A 20152-nucleotide genomic window follows, 5' to 3' on the forward strand; every position below is an offset into this window, starting at 1 on the left:
TTGGTTTAAATCCTATTTATCAGATCGATCTCAGTTTGTATTTGTAAATGATGAAGCCTCGATAACCACCAACGTTAGTCACGGAGTTCCTCAAGGTTCTGTGCTTGGACCAATTTTATTTACCTTATACATGCTTCCTTTGGGCAATATTATCAGGAAACACTCCATAAACTTTCAGTGTTATGCAGATGATACTCAACTATATCTATCGATAAAACCAGAGGAGACCAACCAACTAAGTAAAATTCAAGCATGTCTTAAAGACATAAAACATGGATGACCTGCAACTTCTTGATGTTATACTCAGACAAAACCGAAGTAATTTTACTCGGCCCTGAGCACCTCAGAGATCAATTATCTGGTGATGTGGTTCCTGTAGATGGCATTGCCCTAGCATCCAACATCACTGTAAAGAATCTTGGCGTTATCTTTGATCGGGACTTGTCCTTTAACTCCCACGTAAAGCAAATCTCAAGGACTGCATTCTTTCATCTACGTACTATTTCAAAAATCAGGCACATCTTGTCTCAAAAAGATGCAGAAAAATTGGTTCACGCGTTCGTTACTTCAAGACTGGATTACTGCAACTCCTTATTATCAGGCTGCTCTAATAAGTCTCTTAGGTCCCTCCAGTTGATCCAGAATGCTGCAGCTCGTATTCTCACTAAAACTAAGAAAAGAGATCACATCACTCCTGCACTAGCTGCTCTGCACTGGCTCCCTGTAAAATCAAGAATCACTTTTAAAATTCTTCTCTTAACTTACAAAGCTTTGATTGGTGATGCACCATCATATCTTAAGGAGCTTGTAGTACCATATTGCCCCACTAGAGAGCTGCCTCACTAATGCGGGGCTACTTGTAGTTCCCAGAGTCTTAAAAAGTAGGATGGGAGCCAGAGCCTTTAGTTATCAAGCTCCTCAAGGCAGATCGAATATTCCATCGTGGAATATGCCTACTATGAACTATTCATACACTCTGTCATATTCATTGAATGTATTTTAACTCTAACTCTGTCCTTCTGTACACATGACATCTATTGCACCTGTCCATCCTGGAGAGGGATCCTCCTCTGTTGCTCTCCTGAAGGTTTCTTCCCTTTTTCCCCGTGAAGGATTATTTGGGAGTTTTTCCTGATCCGATGTGAGGTTTTGGGGCAGGGATGTCTATGTGTACAGATTGTAAAGCACTCCGAGACAAATTTGTAATTTGTGAAATTGGGCTATTCAAATAAACTGAATTGAATTGAATAGAATAGGCATGGACCACGATGCAGATAACCATGATGTATGTAAACAGAAGGAGGTAAAGAGGAGGGGCATCAGCAATCAGGGGGTTGGCGGGTCAATCCCCGCCCTAGTTGATGTGTCCTTGAGCAAGACACTTAACCATAAATTGTTCCCTGCAGCTGTGTCTACGGTGTAAGAATGTAACATGATTGTAAGTTGCGTTAGCTAAATGAAATGTAATGTAATAAGTAAAGTAATATCATTACTTTCTAAAGGAGTAAAAACTCACTTTTTAGACGACTTTGTAACTTGTTCAACGCTGGTTACAACTGTGTGCACATTGTCCTCCTTTCTATGAGCTCTTGCTCTGCGTGTATTGGGCTCCACGATGTGGCCTCCATCCATCCATCCATCCATTCTCATCCGCTTATTCCGGGGTCGGGTCGCGGGGGCAGCAGACCCAGCAGGTTGACCCAGACTTCCCTCTCGCCCGCGACACTTTCCAGCTCAATCTGGGGGATCCCGAGGCGTTCCCAGGCCAGCCGGGAGATATAATCTCTCCAGCGTGTCCTGGGTCTTCCCCGGGGTCTCCTCCCAGTAGGACGTGCCTGGAAAACCTCTAACGGGAGGCGTCCAGGAGGCATCCGAATCAGATGCCCGAACCACCTCAGCTGACTCCTTTCGATGCGAAGGAGTAGCGGCTCGACTCCAAGCTCCCTCCTGATGTCCGAGCTCCTTACCCTATCTCTAAGGCTGAGCCCGGCCACCCTACGGAGGAAACTCATTTCGGCCGCTTGTATTCGCGACCTCGTTCTTTCGGTCACTACCCAAAGTTCATGACCATAGGTGAGGATTGGAACGTAGACCGACCAGTAAATTGAAAGCTTGCCCTTTCGGCTCAGCTCTCTCTTCACCAAGACAGACCGGTACAGCGCCTGTTTTACTGCTGCAGCCGCACCGATCCGCCTGTCGATCTCCGCTCCATCTTACCCTCACTCGTGAACAAGACCCCGAGATACTTGAACTCCTTCGCTTGGGGCAGGCACTCTGTCCCCACCTGGAGGGAGCAATCCACCGGTTTCCGGCAGAGCACCATGGCCTCAGATTTGGCGGTGCTGACTCTCATCCCTGCCGCTTCACACTCGGCAGCAAAACGCCCCAGTGAGTGCCGGAGGTCATGGTCTGAGGATGCTAACAGGACCACATCATCTGCAAACAGAAGAGAGGCGATCCCAAGACCCCCAAACCTGACCTGCTCCACCCCCAGGCTGCGCCTAGATATCCTGTCCATGAAAATCACAAACAGGACCGGTGATAAAGGGCAGCCCTGGCGGAGACCAACACCCACCGGGAACGTGTCTGACTTACTGCCGAGGATGCGAACACAGCTCCTACTGCAGGCGTACAGAGACCGGATAGCCCGTAGCAACGGGTCCGGAACCCCATACCCCCGCAGCACCCCCCACAACAATTCCCGAGGGACCCGGTCGAAAGCCTTCTCCAAGTCCATCCGCAAACTCCCAGGACCCCTCGAGGACCCTTGCGAGGGTGAAGAGCTGGTCCACAGTTCCACGACCGGGACGGAATCCGCACTGCTGGTCTTGAATCTGAGGTTCGACCAGCGGTCGGAGCCTCCTTTCCAGTACCCTGGCATAAACTTTCCCAGGGAGGCTGAGAAGTGTGATTCCACGATAGTTCGAGCACACTCTCCGGTCCCCCTTTTTGAAAATGGGAACCACCACCCCGGTCTGCCAGTCCAAGGGCACTGTTCCTGACCCCCATGCGACATTGAAGAGGCGTGTCAGCCAAGACAGCCCAACAATGTCCAGCGCCTTCAGCATCTCAGGGCGGATCTCATCCACCCCCGGCGCCTTGCCACCAAGGAGCTTTTTAACAACCTTAGCGGCCTCTGCCAGGGATATTGGTGCGACCCCCCCCAAGTCTACAGGCACTGCCCCCTCTAGAGGACATGTTGGCGGATTTAGGAGTTCCTCAAAGTATTCTTTCCACCGTCCGACGATGTCCCCTGTCCGGGTCAGCAGCTCCCCCCCCACGCTGAGAACAGCCTGGGGTAGACCCTGCTTTCCCTTCCTGAGCCGTCGGACGGTTTGCCAGAATCTCTTTGAGGCCGACCGAAAGTCCTTCTCCATGGCCTCCCCGAACTCCTCCCATGCCCGAGTTTTTGCTTCCGCGACCACCGCAGCTGCAGCCCTTCTGGCCTGCCGGTACCCGTCAGCTGCTTCAGGAGACCCCTGGGCCAGCCAGGCCCGGTAGGCCTCCTTCTTCAGCTTGACGGCTTCCCTGACCCCCGGTGTCCACCACCGGGTTCTTGGGTTGCCGCCGCGACAGGCACCGATGACCTTCCGATGTGGCCTCATTACTCTAAATGTCTTTACCATGGCACACGGACACAGAGCGGTACCCAGTCAACTGAATCCGTGTTCGCAGACCTGTGATGACTGATGGGCCACATAACGTTTGGGAATTCAATTTGCAAAAACAGTAACTTTTTTTATTTATAAAGGAGAAGCCGGGGAATCAATTTTAAATGCGCTGGGGGAACTTCACCGTCACGTCAGGGGAGGAGTGCAACGATCCTTTTAAAGCAATACACAAAATCATAAAAGGATTTATGTGTATGTTACCTTTTTAATTTGATTATTTCATATTAACTGGTGTTTGATTAAAGTATGTTTTATTTCATTATATACTTGGTCACATTGCGGTGAATTAATTCAATTCAATAATAAAGCATATTTGAATATTTTCCAGCAGATCTGGGAGCTGTGGTTGTCACGCTGATGAGACTGGAGTGTTTTGTTATTGTGGTTTTTAGTGACGTGCTATTCCTCCACCTCCCATCAATCCTCTCTCTCTCTCTCTCTCTCTCTCTCTCTCTCTCTCTCTCCCTCTCTCCCTCTCTCTCTCTCAACTGCATCAAGTCACACAGACATGTAGCTTCAGAGACAGGAACTTAAGAGATTGGGCTTTGAAAATAAAAGGCTTTTATTTAATATAAGAATTGCATCACTGATATATGCTGATTTACAGTATGTGGTTTCTGCTGATGTGGACACCCTGGAAGAGGAGGAGCAGGTCCACACTATAGGATTAACCTAGCTCCAAAAACCTGATCCACTAATTACTTAGCATCCAGAACACGTGTCCACATTTCTGCAACATAGGAGAAAACACAAAATAAAAAAAATGGAACCAAATTACTGCAATGAATGAGAGAAAACATACTGTGGAATACTCACTTTGTGCATTTATAATAATCGATACACTATGACTTTGCTGATTGTCATGAAAGTTATGTTTCTCAATAATAACTGAATAGTTAAATTATGTAAAATTAATTCATTTGAAATAGTGGATTGACCGACAGGGGCTGCAAAATGGTAGATTTCACAACCTGGTAAAGGCACATTAACGGAAATGAGATTGTCATGAATTAATAAAGGTAAACTTTAAAAACAATATATATATATATATATATATATAATGTTGGTGTGAACGACTGATGTTCCCCTGTAATCACCTGCTGATTTGAAATAGGGTCAGATGAGAGGATGTAACAGCTTCTGATAATAGAGAATATGTCCCATCTCTATAGTTTCCGCCTCTGTGGTGAAATTCCGATAAAGAATTAGTTGAACTTTACGATATAGGTCTGCAAACGGATTAGTATATTCTTGTTTTAACAATGTTTTGATTCTATAAAATAAATCAATTGTGGCTTAAATGATCTTCAGCATCATCACCTACAGTTATACTGAAGAAGTCTTCATTCAATAAAGTTGTATTACCGTTTTATAATATTAGGCCAGTAAGAGAAAAGGTAGAAGTGGTCAAATTTAGGAAGACAAAAACAACAAAAGATTTGATTAAAAATCAGATATTAGGGAGAGCAATACAACGACGGACTGATAATAAAATAAGATATTTAGAATATACCTGAAAGTATAGCAGAGTTGATAATTGTAGTAACATTGACATAACCAACATGTGTAGATGCATCAGACGTATCAGATATGCTATGTGGTATTGTGTAAAAAGGTGTAGAACAATTATTAAGTATAGCAGTAGGGAGAGTGTAATTACACACTAATATATTATGACTAATCAAAGTTTGAACCTTGTTTGCCCTATTTTGAATACCATGTTTTATTTTGAAAGTTGTGCTCGGAAGTCTTGTCTGATATCCTGTCTGGTTTGACACAGTGTGCGCGCGTGCGTACATGTTTGAAAGTGTGTGCGTGTGTGTGTGCGTGCATGTGTGTGTGTGAGCACTCGGCTTCCTGCTGCTGCTCTGTGTCCGCACACAGTCGGTCTCCTCAGTGTTGATCGGCTCGCCATGGCGGAAGGACGCAGAGAACAGCCGCCCCATCCTCTCCTCTCCTTACCACCCGCCAGCAAGCGACCCTGCCTGCGCCCCGCTCCCCGAGGTCCCGGTCCGGGGCCCGGTCACGGGAGCGGGTTAACCAGCTCCCGATACAGTTCCCCGGAGTCCCTACTGGACTGCGCCGCGAAGGCAGTCGCTGAAAAGTGGGCCTTCGAGCGAGTGGAGGAGCGCTTCGAGCGGATCCCGGAGCCCGTGCAGCGCCGCATCGTCTACTGGTCTTTCCCCCGCAACGAGAAGGAGATATGCATGTACTCGTCGTTTCAGTGCCGGGTCGCCGGCGAGGAGGGTCCGTCGGCGGCTAACGGCGCGGCTGTGGGCGGCGCTGGGTCCGGAGCTACGACCGCTGCCGGCGGCGGCGGAGGATCTACCGTCGCTCCGGCTGTCGTGGGGGGCTCAGCCGGAGCAGCAGGCACGGGAGACGGACTGCCTTTCCGCCGGGGCATCCGGCTGCTCGAGAGCGGCTGTGTGGAAAACGTTTTACAAGTCGGTAAGTGGAACGTTCCCCTAAAAAATTAAAGAACGAGGCGAAGCTTCTTTTTTTCTTCATTTTTTGTTTGAACACAAAACAGTGTGGACCGCTTCCAGGTCTGCTGGATCTTTTACTGGGGGATGATTGATGGAAGTTTTCCCTGCTATGGTGGAAAGTATGCAAAGCGGCTATTCCTCCGCGAACACACACACACACATGGTCGTGTGTGCGTGTGTGTGTAGTTCAGTCACAAGGAAACGTTCGCTGTCAAGTTTTGACCTTTTTTTTAATCGGAAAAAGGAGAAGCGGAGATAATGTCGCGTGCTAGCTTTGCCGGTAGAACATTAAAGGGCTTCTTCCTATTGTGGCTTCTCGTTACTTATTACTGCGTCATTGAAGCCCTTTCTCGCGCGTCTACCGGGGGTTCAAGCGCGAGGAAACCCCTCTTTTTGGTCAACTAGCAGGCACTTTTCTTCCTCTCCGAGGCTCCTCATCGACGGCCGGAGCCGTAACCCCGAGCGCCTCGTTGCGAAAAAAAAGTATATTTTTTACTCGCCTAGTTGGTTGAGGGCGGTTTATGGCGAGGAACAAAGGCTGTTATTGAGTCCCTTATTATGATTAATCCAACGTTAATCCGGAGCGGGGGGGGGGGGGGGGAAGAAAAAAATCCCCGCGTAGCTTTTTTGTTTATTTGCCACTGCTGTTCGGACAAAGAGTGCAGGCGCCACCAGCGTGGAACATACACGTCGTGGAGTGTTTGTGTTATAGTGTGTTTCTCTGCTTCTATAGATATTATTATTATTAAAGTTAACCCGCCAGTAGCTGCGCATAACGCTAACACCGCGGTGGTTGAAGTGCAGCCTGCCCGCAGCCGCGCGACCCCGCTCGCAACGCGGAAGCGGCTCCCCGGTCGGAGTGATCGATCAGCGGCTCGCGCTGCGCTGCGAAGCGGCTGCTTCCAAACAAAGGGCCATTCCGCGAGAGCTGCGTCTGCGCTCGCATTTACGCGTTCACGTTCCGCGCATTCACTGAATTAGCCTGAACATGGGGGGAGGGGAGATGAAACCGATAGATTGTAGGGGGGAGAATTACCAAAAAAAGCCTTTTGTGGGGACCGGGAGAAGGTCTGAGGCCATATGGTGTGAGAGCCACTGGAGCTTGTCTGGGGGTTTCATGTTGCTCCGATGTATCTGGAGAGGGGGGGCACTCTGTGGCTGATGCGTTTTTCTGTGGCTGCCTGTATCTAATTGCATCTTAGATGCTCATCGATCCCCCTCTCCCCCCAGTTTTTAATGAAATGCGAGACCTGTGAAAGTGAGATATTTGCTCTCGTGAGATGTTTGGCTCGAGGACTTTTGGTCTGTCTGAGGGGAGTTGGTTGTATTAGTTATCGAAGTCAAGAGTTGTTCTGGCTTTCGTTTCTGCCCCCTCACCAACCAACAAACAACCAACCCCAGTGGGCGTACATTTGTACCGGATGCTTGTTTGGAAACCATAACTTAGTGAAGGGCGCTTCTGCGAGTTTGAAGCAGTGACCTACTTTCAAACACTTCCTCTCATTACAAAGACAGACACACACACACACACACACACACACACACACACACACACACACACACACACACACACACACACACACACACACACACACACACACACACACACACACACACAGGTGAACGATTTAAGAAACCGCATTCCTATTTGGTTGTGAGCGTCAGTTGAAATCTTAAATGGGTGCACACACACATGCACAAACACTCTGCAAACACTTCCAGTCTTAGGGAATTCCCACCACCACCACCAAGGTCAGTCAAGAAACAGGCAGGCTCACGGTTTTGTCTCGCCTGTCAACAAAACAAAAAGAAGGGGGGGGGGGGGGCAAATAGCTGTGTGACATCAAGATACGATTTGGCTTATCCCAACACTTTTGCACACCGCGGGAACTGGTTTTCCGTGACGGGGTGTTCACTTACTCACTTTAACATGGGGGGCGGGCAAATAGTTTGCTTAACGGGCAGATTTCGGATGGGCTGCGCGACCGGTGTCGAGATCGCTTTCACCTGACATGGCATAATGAAAACCGTCACTTAAAGCCTACACTCAAAAAAACGATTCAAGCCCTTCTTAGAGGTGACACATTTAAATATTGTTTGATACATTTAAATAAATCAATTACTAAACGAAGATATTTATATTGAATGGGTGTAACACAAAATGTATGAATACTTTCATTTATTAGATTTATTTAGGTTACACTCACAAAAACGATTCGAGCCCTTCTTCGAGGTGACACATTTAAATATTGTTTGATAAATTTAAATAAATCAATTACAAAAATAGATATTTATATTTAATGGGTGTAACACAAAATGTATGAATACTTTCATTTATTAGATTTATTTAGGTTAGACGGTGTGCATATCAACTCAAAATAAATGTGTTTCATTGAGGACTACCCTTTGCGCATGCGCCTTCTGAAAATCAGTTGTTTGCATGAGGTGAAGACACTTTCATGGCTGTACGGTGGTCTAGTGGCTAGCACTGTCGCCTCAAAGCCACAGGGTTGTGGGTTCAATTCCCAGTCGAGGTGTTCCTTCTGTGTGGCGCTTGTGTATTTTTTTAGTTAGTTAGTTTATATTTTGAGTTGGACAAACACAAATTAATTTAATTGAATGAATATCGTTATTTTATTTTAGATGTATTTGATACAAATGAGTTGGACTAACTTAATTACATTGTATTGCACTGATGTGCTAAATTTGAGTTGGAGTTGCATATAATTATTAGATGGAAAACCTGCCAACAATTTAATTGAGTTCATCCAATGAGTCATTTCTTTGAGTGTAGCGATGGTGCAAGCGAGAAGAAACTTAGCTGGGGTCTGGGGGGAGGCTGCAAGCTACAGTTGTGCAGCGCCCCCCCCCACACACACACACACACGCACACAGCTGTATTTACACTTTAGTTTAGCTCTCTGTAAGTTAGCATCCACCTGCCTCAAGCCGAGGCAGGGTGACGCCGCGCTTGTTCTCAAGACATGCTGGGAACCCTGAAGCGAGGCCGTCACGGGACATTATTTGTATTTTATTTTTCTTTCATCATTCCTCCCAGCGTGAGCAATACCGTCAACCCAAAACTCTCATCTTTAGACCTTTCCCCGATTTCTCAGAAACCGACGTTGCCTCCAGCCAGATCTAGAATTGCTCTGTTTTTTTCTTTTTCTACATAATTACTAATGAGATATAGTGCTAACGGGGTTGAGGGGGAGATGCTATCTGCTCCTCTGCTGTGTGGGACTTGAAAGGTTTGGTGTCCGGGTCACGGAAAGTTTAAGACCAGACTACACTCAAAGAAATGACTCATTGGATGAACTCAATTAAATTGTTGGCAGGTTTTCCATCCAATAATTATATGCAACTCCAGCTAAAATTTAGCACATCAGTGCAATAAAATGTAATTAAGTTAGTCCAACTCATTTGTATCAAATACATCTAAAATAAAATAACGATATTCATTAAATTAAATTAATTTGTGTTTGTCCAACTCAAAATATAAACTAACTAACTAACAAAATATGCAAACTCCACACAGAAGGAACACCCCGACTGGAAATTGAACCCACGGCCCTCTGGCTGTGAGGCGACGGTGCTAGCCACTACACCACCGTACAGCCCTGAAAGTGTGTTCACCTCATGTAAACAACTGATTTTCAGAAGGCGCATGCGCAAAAGGTAGTCCCCAATTAAACACATTTATTTTGAGTTGATATGCACACCATCGAACCTAAATAAATCTAATAAATGAAAGTATTCATACATTTTGTGTTACACCCATTCAATATAAATATCTATTTTTGTAATTGATTTATTTAAATGTGTCACCTCGAAGAAGGGCTTGAATCGTTTTTTTGAGTGTAACCTAAATAAATCTAATAAATGAAAGTATTCCTACATTTTGTGTTACACCCATTCAATATAAATATCTTCGTATTGTAATTGATTTATTTCAATGTATCAAACAATATTTAAATGAGTCACCTCTAAGAAGGGCTTGAATCGTTTTTTTGAGTGTAGGAGGAGTTGCTTGCTGTTGCCACAATACAATTTTAGATATATACATAGTTTAGGTATTAGGGCCTCCAGCAAACTGAGTAATCATGAAATGGATTGATGGGGGGGGGGGGGGGGGTAAATGCAAAGACCTTGTCTGCCCTCCACCAGCGTACATTAGGCTCTAACGACTTTGTCCGTAAGCCTCTCTTAACCGCGCTACTGACGGATTGGAGAGGCGTGAGCTCATCAGCAACTCATCGGCCCATGTGTTCATAATAATCTCGCTCCGAGTCACAATTAGAATAATCAAAGCTAAACGTGCTTGTATTTGTATCCCCCCCCCCATCATTCACACACACACACACACACTGAATCCCTTATAAAGTCCTCAGAGAGCGGGAGGAAGGGATGGGGGGGGGGGGGGGTTCTTAAGCTTTGAGTCAAGCTTTGGGATTATTGGGTCATGCTTTGTTACCCAGCTGTAGAGAAACCCCTTGTTCACAGAAAGGGGGGGGGGTGGTGCTGTGAGTGTGTGTGTGGGAGGAGGGGGGGGGGGCGTCTCCTGTCTCTACGACGTTACATAAAGCTGTAATGGCTCCCTGATGCCTTTTGAAGCACCGGCGACTCTGACAAAGCGGGGCAGCAAAATTGAACGGGATTAAAGTGTACGGGCGAGTCAGTCAGTCAGCGGGCTGAGGACATGTGGAGCCTCTGGAATCCGAGCCGGAAAATAACCCCTGCCCCCTTTAATAAGGGCTGCGTTTCAAGCGTCAGCATTTTTTGGGGGGACTGATTGATAACGTAGCAAAAGATGACATGACGAATATTCTTTTTCTAAACTTATTCGGGGATCAGACGGTTTTAGGATTCTTATCAAAAACATCGTCAGCAAAGTTCTTAAAATGTTTATTTTGTGTTTGGCCAATATGTTAAATTTGAGGGTTTTTGGCTTCTTTTGGCTTGAGGATAATTCAATATGCCAACGATGTAATCGTTTTCAAGTGGAATCGTATATCGAGTTATCGCGACACACCACCGTCTCGTCTGAATTGATGAAAAAATTCCTGATTTAAACTTCTCTGAGAATCGTGAAATATTTCGAGTGGATACTGTTATGTTGTTTTTTTATGTCACACTTGACACTCAGTTCAATGCGATCAACTGACTGTAACATTGGAATATCAGATTTTTTTTTTTTTTTTTTAAAGGGTCAGGGTCACGTATTTATTTCATGAAGTTTACACAACTATGCTGTTTCTTTCATATACACATCATGAATTCACTTGCCAGAAAAACATATGATATGAAATCAGTTAAATTGCCCAGCTCCAATGCAAAAATAAAAAGAGACGTCTCTAAATTGTTTCCAAAACCCGGTTGTCAATGACATGAAACAGACAAATCCTCAAATTCAAGATGGCGAGAACTGTGAATGTTCGTAACGTGCTTGGCATATAGCGATCAATCCGGTGGCAACAATGTTGGCGATTTGATTGCTTTAGCACCGCCCTTACCCCAGACTTCCCATCCCATATTGCACATTCTTTAGGAACGTCTAGAGAGAGGAGAAATTAAAAAGAGCCGATTGCTACTGGAGTGATTGGAGGAACCCCACCTTTTTAAAGTTTGTGAAAGAGCAGCTGTGTGCGACTTGTTATCACTGGTTCATGTGTGATTCTCGGTTTGTTGAGTGTGTGTGTGTGTTTGGAGGGAGGTGTTGGGGGTCGGCCCTACCAGTACTTCCTCAGATGTAATTTCCCGGCAGATTGGCCCCGGGGTGGTTCCGTGTTGTGCGGAGAAGCTCGCGAGCCTCTCTCCGGTTGCTCAAGAGCGGTGTGCGTTAAAGGCAGAGGGAGGCGGTGAGATCACACACCCAAATTCCCCCCACCCCCACATCCTCAATCTTTTCTCATGAATCGACGCCCCTAATGTATCCTCCCTCTGCTCTCCGATTCTTATTCCTTTCTCTGCTCTTTCCACCCGACGCAACTATATGTAACTCTTGTCTTTCGTGCCCCGGTTTTCATGAACTTCCCGCACATCCTCCCTGTCTCCCCTGTCTCCCCTCTCTCTCTCTCTCTCGATGTTTCCGCAACTTGCATCAGTAAAAGACAACTCTCGTTTTAATCATATTCTGTCTGTAGGCTCCCGCACATTAAAAGGATGTTAGTCGACCAAGGCGAGATCTCGGAGGTTCTTTTTTTTCTTTCTGTACTCCTTTTTCTTCTTGAGGAAGTGTTGGTGGTTTTGCCGGGAGTACTGGGAGAGGGGGGGCGCTGGAAAAAGTCGGTCATGACGATGTCGACTCCCATTCCCAGCCGGGAATATGTGTGTTCTGGATGAAGTGATGCGTGCATGTGTTTCGGAAGACTCGACTGGTTCTTTTGATTGTTGGCTGTTCGGTCCGTTCTGGTCCAGACTTCACGTTTACACAACGACCCCGAAAACCTTTGTGATAACAGTTTATTTTTTCCGTAAATAGATATTTTTCTGTGTTTACATTTTTTTTTTCTGCATTCAAAATCTCCTCAGAACCACCGACCAATGCAAACGTCATCATCCAAAATGGCCTCTGTATAAGCCGATTCTCTTCCTGTGCCCGCATCGGACTCTACGTTTTTCTTCTTCAAGAGATGGACCATAGAACATGCAATAGAATTATTTTGGACTTTACGTGAGAATGCAATAATATAGTGTACTTTTTTTACACATTTTTTTTACAACTTCTGCTCTTTAATGTTAGCTTTAATTTTCTTTACTGCACTTTTGCTTCAAGTTGCAATTTCTAAAAACAAATATTATTTGTTGTTGCGTTGTTGTTTTTGGACTGTTTTACATTATCTACGCTCCTGTTCGTGCACGTCGGTGTAACTTTTATTCGTATGTCTCGCTGCTTCCGTTGAAACTTTGATTTATATTATTTTAATGCTCCCCACTTCATACATTTAAAGAAGATGGTGCATTTTCAACGTGCAAGTGTTTTAACCTTCACTGCAGTGGTAATTGTTTCTGGATGCTCCAACATTAACTTGCAAAAGCACATATTTTCTTTATTTTTTTCCCCCTCCTTAAGTGCATTTGTTCTTGTAGATCTATTTTTCCGTGTATATTCACAGCAGAGCCCATTCTGTGCCACGACTTATGCCACTTAGCACACACACACTCACACTCACACACACACACACAGACACACGCCGTCTTCAGCCCTTCCCCGGCGCACAACACAGACAGACAACATTTAATCAGTGTAATTAATTCCGTGCCCGCCACACTCGAAAGGAGCAAAACTGGTAAAAACAAATCGTCCCCGCTCTCTGTATTAGCTCTCGGAGAGGCCTCGTGAAAGATGAGGCCATCGGGCCGCCGCTCTGTTGTCGTATTCATCAAAGAAAAGAGAGTGTACGAGAGAGGCGGATTATCTAAAATTATTAATCAAGAGGTTGTTGTTTAAGGGCTTTTCTTCCCAAACCACAAGGTAACAACAACAACAACAACAACAGCAGCAGCAGCGTTTGAAGCAGAACATGCATTTAAGACAGCAGCAAACATCTCAACAGAGATTGATTTGGTGTGTTGAGGTGAGAAATAAAACATACAACCTTGCTTTATGGTCTGTTTGACTCTAAATGGACCATATTGTACTAAATAAGCATCATGCTGTTTTGGTTACAATGTTTACTGAGGGAATAAATCACGTGAGTCAGTTTCTCATAGACTTCTATACAACCAGAGGAGTCGCCTCCTGGTGGTCAAATAGGGACAATGCACGTTTAGAGACACTTCCGCACTAGAACGTTCGGAAAACTGGAGAAGCAACAAACTTGGATCAGGTTTCTTCTTCTCCTCTGAACTCCTTCCCTACGCTGCCAACACTAACGGTAACGGGGGTTGTGTTCACTTGCGTTATGGTTCTTTCAAGCTGAATTCAGTAAAAGATGAGCACTGGAGCGAGGCTAAAGTACAAAGCAGTTCAACATTTGGCGAGGAATTAAAATAAATACAGCGACAAAAGATCCAATGAAAGTAATAACCCGTTGCTATGCGAGGGGCGGGGCATATCTCTGTGGCTTTACTACGTTCTATTTAATATATGTATATAAATGAAAGGCACTCTTCGCCATCGATACTGTTTGCTCAGCCCCTCATCCCTCAACAATAGCTTCTGTCTTACAGTTGTCAGCACAACATGTGTGTGTGTGTGTGTGTATGGAGGCTGTGTGTGTGTGTGTGTGTGTGTCTGTCTGTGTCATGTGATGAGATCAGAGCAAACACGTTTTTTTTCCATTTACCACTCCAGTCCTGTGTTCACGCCCCACCTGTCCCGGGTGCGTTTCCCTCCCCCCTCCAGAGCTTTTACCTCTGGTGGTGACTGCAATCATCAGCCCGAATCAATGGCGGCGTTGTCCTCTTTCACTTTTGAAGCTGACAGCCTGCTGCATTCAGGTATTGCACGGCTCCACACCTGTCTTTTTATTGGCCTTCCACGCACGCGCGCGTGTGTGTGCGTACATGTGTGTTTGCCATGGTTGTTGTCCACATTTGGCCCCCGTCCACGTCTCACAGGGAGAGGCTGGTCATGAAAGAGAAGGCCGAGGACTATTATGTCCTCGTTTGGTTGTGATTGCCGAAACAAATGTTGGCCCGACGTGGAGGGGGGGGGGGGATTTGAAATGCAAAACAGACCCCCAAACACTGTTGTGTGATCCTGAATGATATAATGGGGGGTGAGGGGGGGGGCATGTTATTACTCTATGTAATCTAATCTCATAACTCGTTCCACTTGAGATTAAGTAAGGTCTTCTCCATAGAAATAAAGGCTATAGTGGCATCAACAAAAGAGTGTGTGTGTGTGTGTGGAGGGGGGGGGGGGTCGAGGGGGATTTAAGTGGGTTTTAACTATGTGTGTATATTAGGGCTGTGAAACGATTACAATTTTTAATCGGGTTAATCACAGGTTTTTGTGGATTAATCATGATTAATCACATATTACCGATATTCTCGGTATATTTTGTGAGAACATAGAGATTTATGACAAAAGACGGATATATACATTTATACATTCTTCTATACAATGGTGCTGCAACTCAGCAGTTATTTAGCAGTTTTCTTCCATATGGAACATTAATACATCTTCATCCTAAACAGAATGTTTAACCCTCCTGTTACCTTTCGGGTCAATTTGACCCCATTCAATGTTTAATGTCGGTGTTCTTTGGGGTCAATTTGACCCCAGGCTGTTTTTCACTGTGTCAAACATATCAGAAATATCAACTTTTTATTTATTTAAAGGGCTATTTAGGTAGTCAACAAACAAACATAAAGTACCTCACACTTAAACTTGGGAAGCAATATTAATTCTAATAATTTTCTGGAGGTTTTAATTGCTGGGGTCAAATTGACCCCGAGGGTAAAATATGTTAGTAAATGTAAAGGTAACAGGAGGGTTAAACAGAACATTTGTCTCTTGTTTGTCAACCATTAACTCCACCATGATACAATCTAAAGGCCTCTAGTCTTCCTCTAGCAGCTGCTGAGGCAAACTGACTGTGTGGGTTTTCTTCATGAACTGGGCCGTGATGAAAGGGACGGCGAGGACACCGCTGCAAAGCTGAAACCTCACCGGCCCGGACAGGTGGACAGGTGGACAGATTGACAAGTTACTTTTTTTTTGCTCGGTCCCGATGCGTGCGCACGGAGCTCTGTGGCGCGCGAGACGGAGATCGATAAGTGTTAACTCAACTCGAAGAGACAGAAATGACATGCTGCTGTGGAGATACGATCAACAACAGACGTTTAGTTTAATAAAAGAACAAAGACGTGCTATAGAGAACCTGTCAGGGGGCAGGCCAATCTTTTTAATGTCATGCGATCTACCAACACTACGCCGCGATCGACTGGCAGGTCGCGATCGACGTGTTGAGACCCCTGATCTACAGGAAGTAAAAGTCGTAACAAGGTTTCCGTAGGTGAACCTGCGGAAGGATCATTACCGATGAACAGCACGACCGTCTGCATGAGAGCGGACAGAGTTCAGATTGAAGTGGTGGATTGGAAGCTCATTTTGCAAGTGACTTTTTTTTCGTCCCGACGACCAACAACAGACGGATTGGAAGCTCATTCTGCGCATGCGTTAAATGCGTAAAAAAAAAAAAACTAGTTAAACCTGTAATTGAATTAACTGAGTTAACGCGTTATTTTTCACAGCACTAGTGTATATATATAAATATATATATATATATAAATATATAAACCTCTTCGGGTTAGTCCTATTTGCGGAGGACGTGATTGTTCGTGTGTTACATGAAAGAATATGACATGAAAGACTCAGAAGTTGTGTTGATGACCTCATTCAAACTTCCACTTTCATTGATTAACCCCCAAACCTTCCCCCTTGTTCAAATTGGGGGAGATAAGTGAGCGGCATTGCTCTCCTCCTCTCTGCCACTGCTATTCATCACTTCCTTGATGGTTGGACACAACGCATTCAAGCAGAACTCTGGTTGCAGGCGTCCGTCTTCTTTTCTCAGCATTTTTTTCCTTCTTCTTAGCTGCAGGCAATCTTGGAAGAAATCCCAAAAATGCTAAAAAGGGATCGTTGCAAGTTTTTTGTTTTGACACAAGGCGGTGTGACCTGAGTAACATGTTTGCAGCTTTTCAGAGGGAAGTGAAGAGCAGCAAAACACTTTTCTAAATGAAGTTTAACATTTTTTTTGTTTGTTATGGCATAGTTTCTCTGTTCTTTTTTGCTTCTTCACATTCCGATTTATTTCCCAAATGTTCAATCGTCACTTGTCATTAAGTGTCAAACTATTCTCTTAAGACTCCAGTTGGTTGTTCTTTACTTTTCTATTCTTTTGTATTCTTCTGTGTGCTAAAAGATCCGGATCAGGGATTCTCCGAGCCAATCGGCTCAGTTGTGACCTTTTGACACCACGAACCTCATAGAATTTTCTTTTCCCCGGGTTTCCTAACGGCCCTTGTTTTTTGTCGTCAGCCAGTCCGTGTGCTTACGGTCTCCACTTCACCTTTGAACAAATCTTTATCGTCCCGTCCTTCTATTGTTGGATTAGCGACTATTTCCATGCAAACTTTTGATGTGAGGAGGAAGTGGCAGTCGACGAGTGCTCGTCCCCTTTCGGTTCGCTCGCCGATATCACGGCTCACGGATGTCGCCTTTTAACACAAATATGAAGTAATCTTCACACTTCTGTCACGTTCCTCAAACGTGTTCCAGTTTTATCTCTTTCTGATCGGTTTCATCTTTGGTCATCATACGCCCTCCATCTCTCCCCAAATGTGTGGATACGGTTTTAAAAGGAAGCACTTAGCGACAAAGCTACGAATAATTGTGTCACTTAGAGACTAAGTCCCGCTATTATGGAGATTTGGACTGACAGTGTGAATTAGCAATTGGGCCGCGGGCCTCCTCCGTGTGGCGGAATTATTCAGAGTCATGCGCCGTGTGAATCTGAAATGTAACTCCTCCCCCCTCAAAAAAAGCTCCTAAAAAGTCTCCACCATTCGCATGTTGTAACTTTATTCCGTCTGACTGTGTTCATACGCAGCTGCACAAGCCCCTCGACGCACTTTTTAAGATTAAATTAGAATGACGATACAATAAAACGACCTCAGACAATTGATCGCGCTAATGGAAAATGCTAGTGTGGCAACGCGGCCACAACCAAGACTTAACGGTACAAGGGATCAGCATCTGTCAGACACTCAAAGGTCCAAACCAAGTACAGGCACCGTACGCAGGTTTGTTAAATACACAGACGAGTGGCAGACGAGGCAACACAGGCCGTACAAATTAATAATTCCCATTTTATTGTTTTTGCTCCAGAACCACTTTTTAACCCACAATCCAGGTGCCGATGGATAGATAGATAGATGGATGGATGTATAGATGGATGGTTAGATGAATGGATGGATTGATATGTGGATGGATGGATGGATAAATGGATGTATGGATATAAGGATGGATAGATGGACAGATGGATAGATGGATGGATATATGGATGGGAAGATGGATGGATATATTATATGAATGGATATATGGATGGATAGATATATGGATGGATGTGGTGGGAGTCACATTTAAAAAAATGAGCGAGCCGATGAGCAACCAGCAACCTGCTGGAGAGCTGCAGTGCTGCCGTATGCCAGCAGCTGAGGGTGGACATCCCATAACTGATAACACTCAATGTTCAAATCTGTAAAGTATGGTATAAAAGCAGAGTAGTGAAATGAAGCATTATTGACAATATTTTGGTCACTGATGTTTAGTTTCCCTCTTGTCCCAGTCGTGGCGTGGTGACTTCCCAGAGTGCTTCACGTGAAGCGTAAGAGGCTGCTCTGTCATCGACGACCTCATCCTCCACGAAACGAGCCGGGCCGCCGCTCCGCGGTCGCCTCAGGCTGGACGGTGAAAGATGCCCCCTCAGCACTTGTTAATTAAACGCATGAGTTAACGTGAATTGTTACCGTCATACATCATTCTGCTATATTCCTCCTCTCCCCCTCCCCTTTCTACTTTTCTCTGCCCGCCTCTCTCTCCTCCTCTTCATCATCTCCCCGCCTGCTAATAGCAGCACTCTGTGTTCAGAGGAAGGTCTGTTATGGCCCATTAGGCCGCAGCCTCACCGACAAATGAATGGTGAAGACTTGACTGCAGAGGAGGATGAGGAGGAGCTAGGGACAGGACCGGTGAGGAAGGGTGACGGGAGAGAGAGAGAGAGAAAGGGTGTGAAGGAAGGAGGAATGGATGGGAGGGGGTGGGGTTGAAGCGAGGAAGAGGAGAGCTAAATGGCAAAATGTACAAGTACATAACTAACCTGTCACCTCTGGCTCTCCCCTTCCCCCTACATACACACACACACACACACACAGACACACACACAGTAGTCACACACAAAAAAGCCAACAGGGTGGGAGGAACCTCATTAGGCTCTCAGCAGTCCATCACACACATTACGGAGAGAGAGAGGGGGGGGGGGACTACTGAGCTCCATGGTGGGGGATGGGGATGCCCTGAGAATATAAGGGAGCAGAGGGAGGAATGAAATTGGATTGATAGGAGCAGTCAAGTGCAGCAACACACACACACACACACACATACAGGGGACATATGAGGACAACCTCTCACACAAACAAAACACACACACACAGCTCCCTCTATGCAACATGATTAATGTGGTCAACAGCCGTGAGGATCAGTCTGGTCAGGACCTCTCACCCATTAACACGCATGCACACGCACACACAAATGTCCCCCCCACCCCGTCCTCTTTCGGTGGCCTTTTATGGCTCGTCTGTTCACACACATACACGCACACGCACACACACACACACAACCAGCCTCCTCTCCACCTCCTTGCACCCAAACAAAGATGGAGTACACAGGTGCAATGAGTTGTTTTCTTCTTCTTCTTTTTTTCAAATACTCAAATGAAACACGAGGTCTTAGATAAAAGAAAGTACAATTTAAAGCCTTGCGTCCACGCAGCGATCGGATATATTTCCCGGGTTAAAAGTTGCAGCTGCAAAACGACGGATGAACGCATCCCCCCACCCCCAGGTATTTTAAATGTGTGGTATGCTTTTATTTTGAAATGTGGCGTTTACTTCAGCGGTAACTAAATGGCGAGTCTAGGCCGTACTCTGCTTGTGTCCCCACACTGTCCCCTCCTTCACCGAGATACCGTGTTCTGCTGTAAATACAATTTCTACAGATAACATAATGGACAACTGGGGAGGGAGGGAACCTCCCTTTGCTAATGCGGACGTTTGAAACATTACCTTTTTGTAAGATTGCCTCAAGACGTTTGAACCCAAACCACTTAAACTGTCAGCTGGGAGGAGGCCGGGAAACTGTCCATCACTGGGAGCGCATAATAGGTTACTAAATGTCCACTTTAAGGTTGTGAATGATTTCCTTTTCCTTTTGCTGTGTATGTGTGTGTGTGTGTGTGCGTGTGTGTGTGTGCGTACAGAACA

At 45.5% G+C, this 20152-nt stretch overlaps 1 protein-coding gene across 1 annotated transcript in view; it reads left to right on the plus strand.

The window, feature by feature from the left end:
* Positions 1 to 5439: 5439 nt before the first annotated feature.
* zswim5 (zinc finger, SWIM-type containing 5) overlaps positions 5440 to 20152 on the plus strand; it is a 67156-nt gene continuing 52443 nt past the window's right edge. Inside the window, exon 1 of the mRNA XM_056420385.1 lies at positions 5440 to 6119. Coding sequence (XP_056276360.1) covers positions 5585 to 6119 — 535 coding nt within the window. The 5' untranslated portion in view covers positions 5440 to 5584. The remainder of the gene's footprint in view (positions 6120 to 20152) is intronic.

The sequence above is a fragment of the Pseudoliparis swirei genome, chromosome 8 (assembly GCF_029220125.1).
Source record: "Pseudoliparis swirei isolate HS2019 ecotype Mariana Trench chromosome 8, NWPU_hadal_v1, whole genome shotgun sequence".
Classification (NCBI taxonomy): Eukaryota; Metazoa; Chordata; class Actinopteri; order Perciformes; family Liparidae; genus Pseudoliparis; species Pseudoliparis swirei.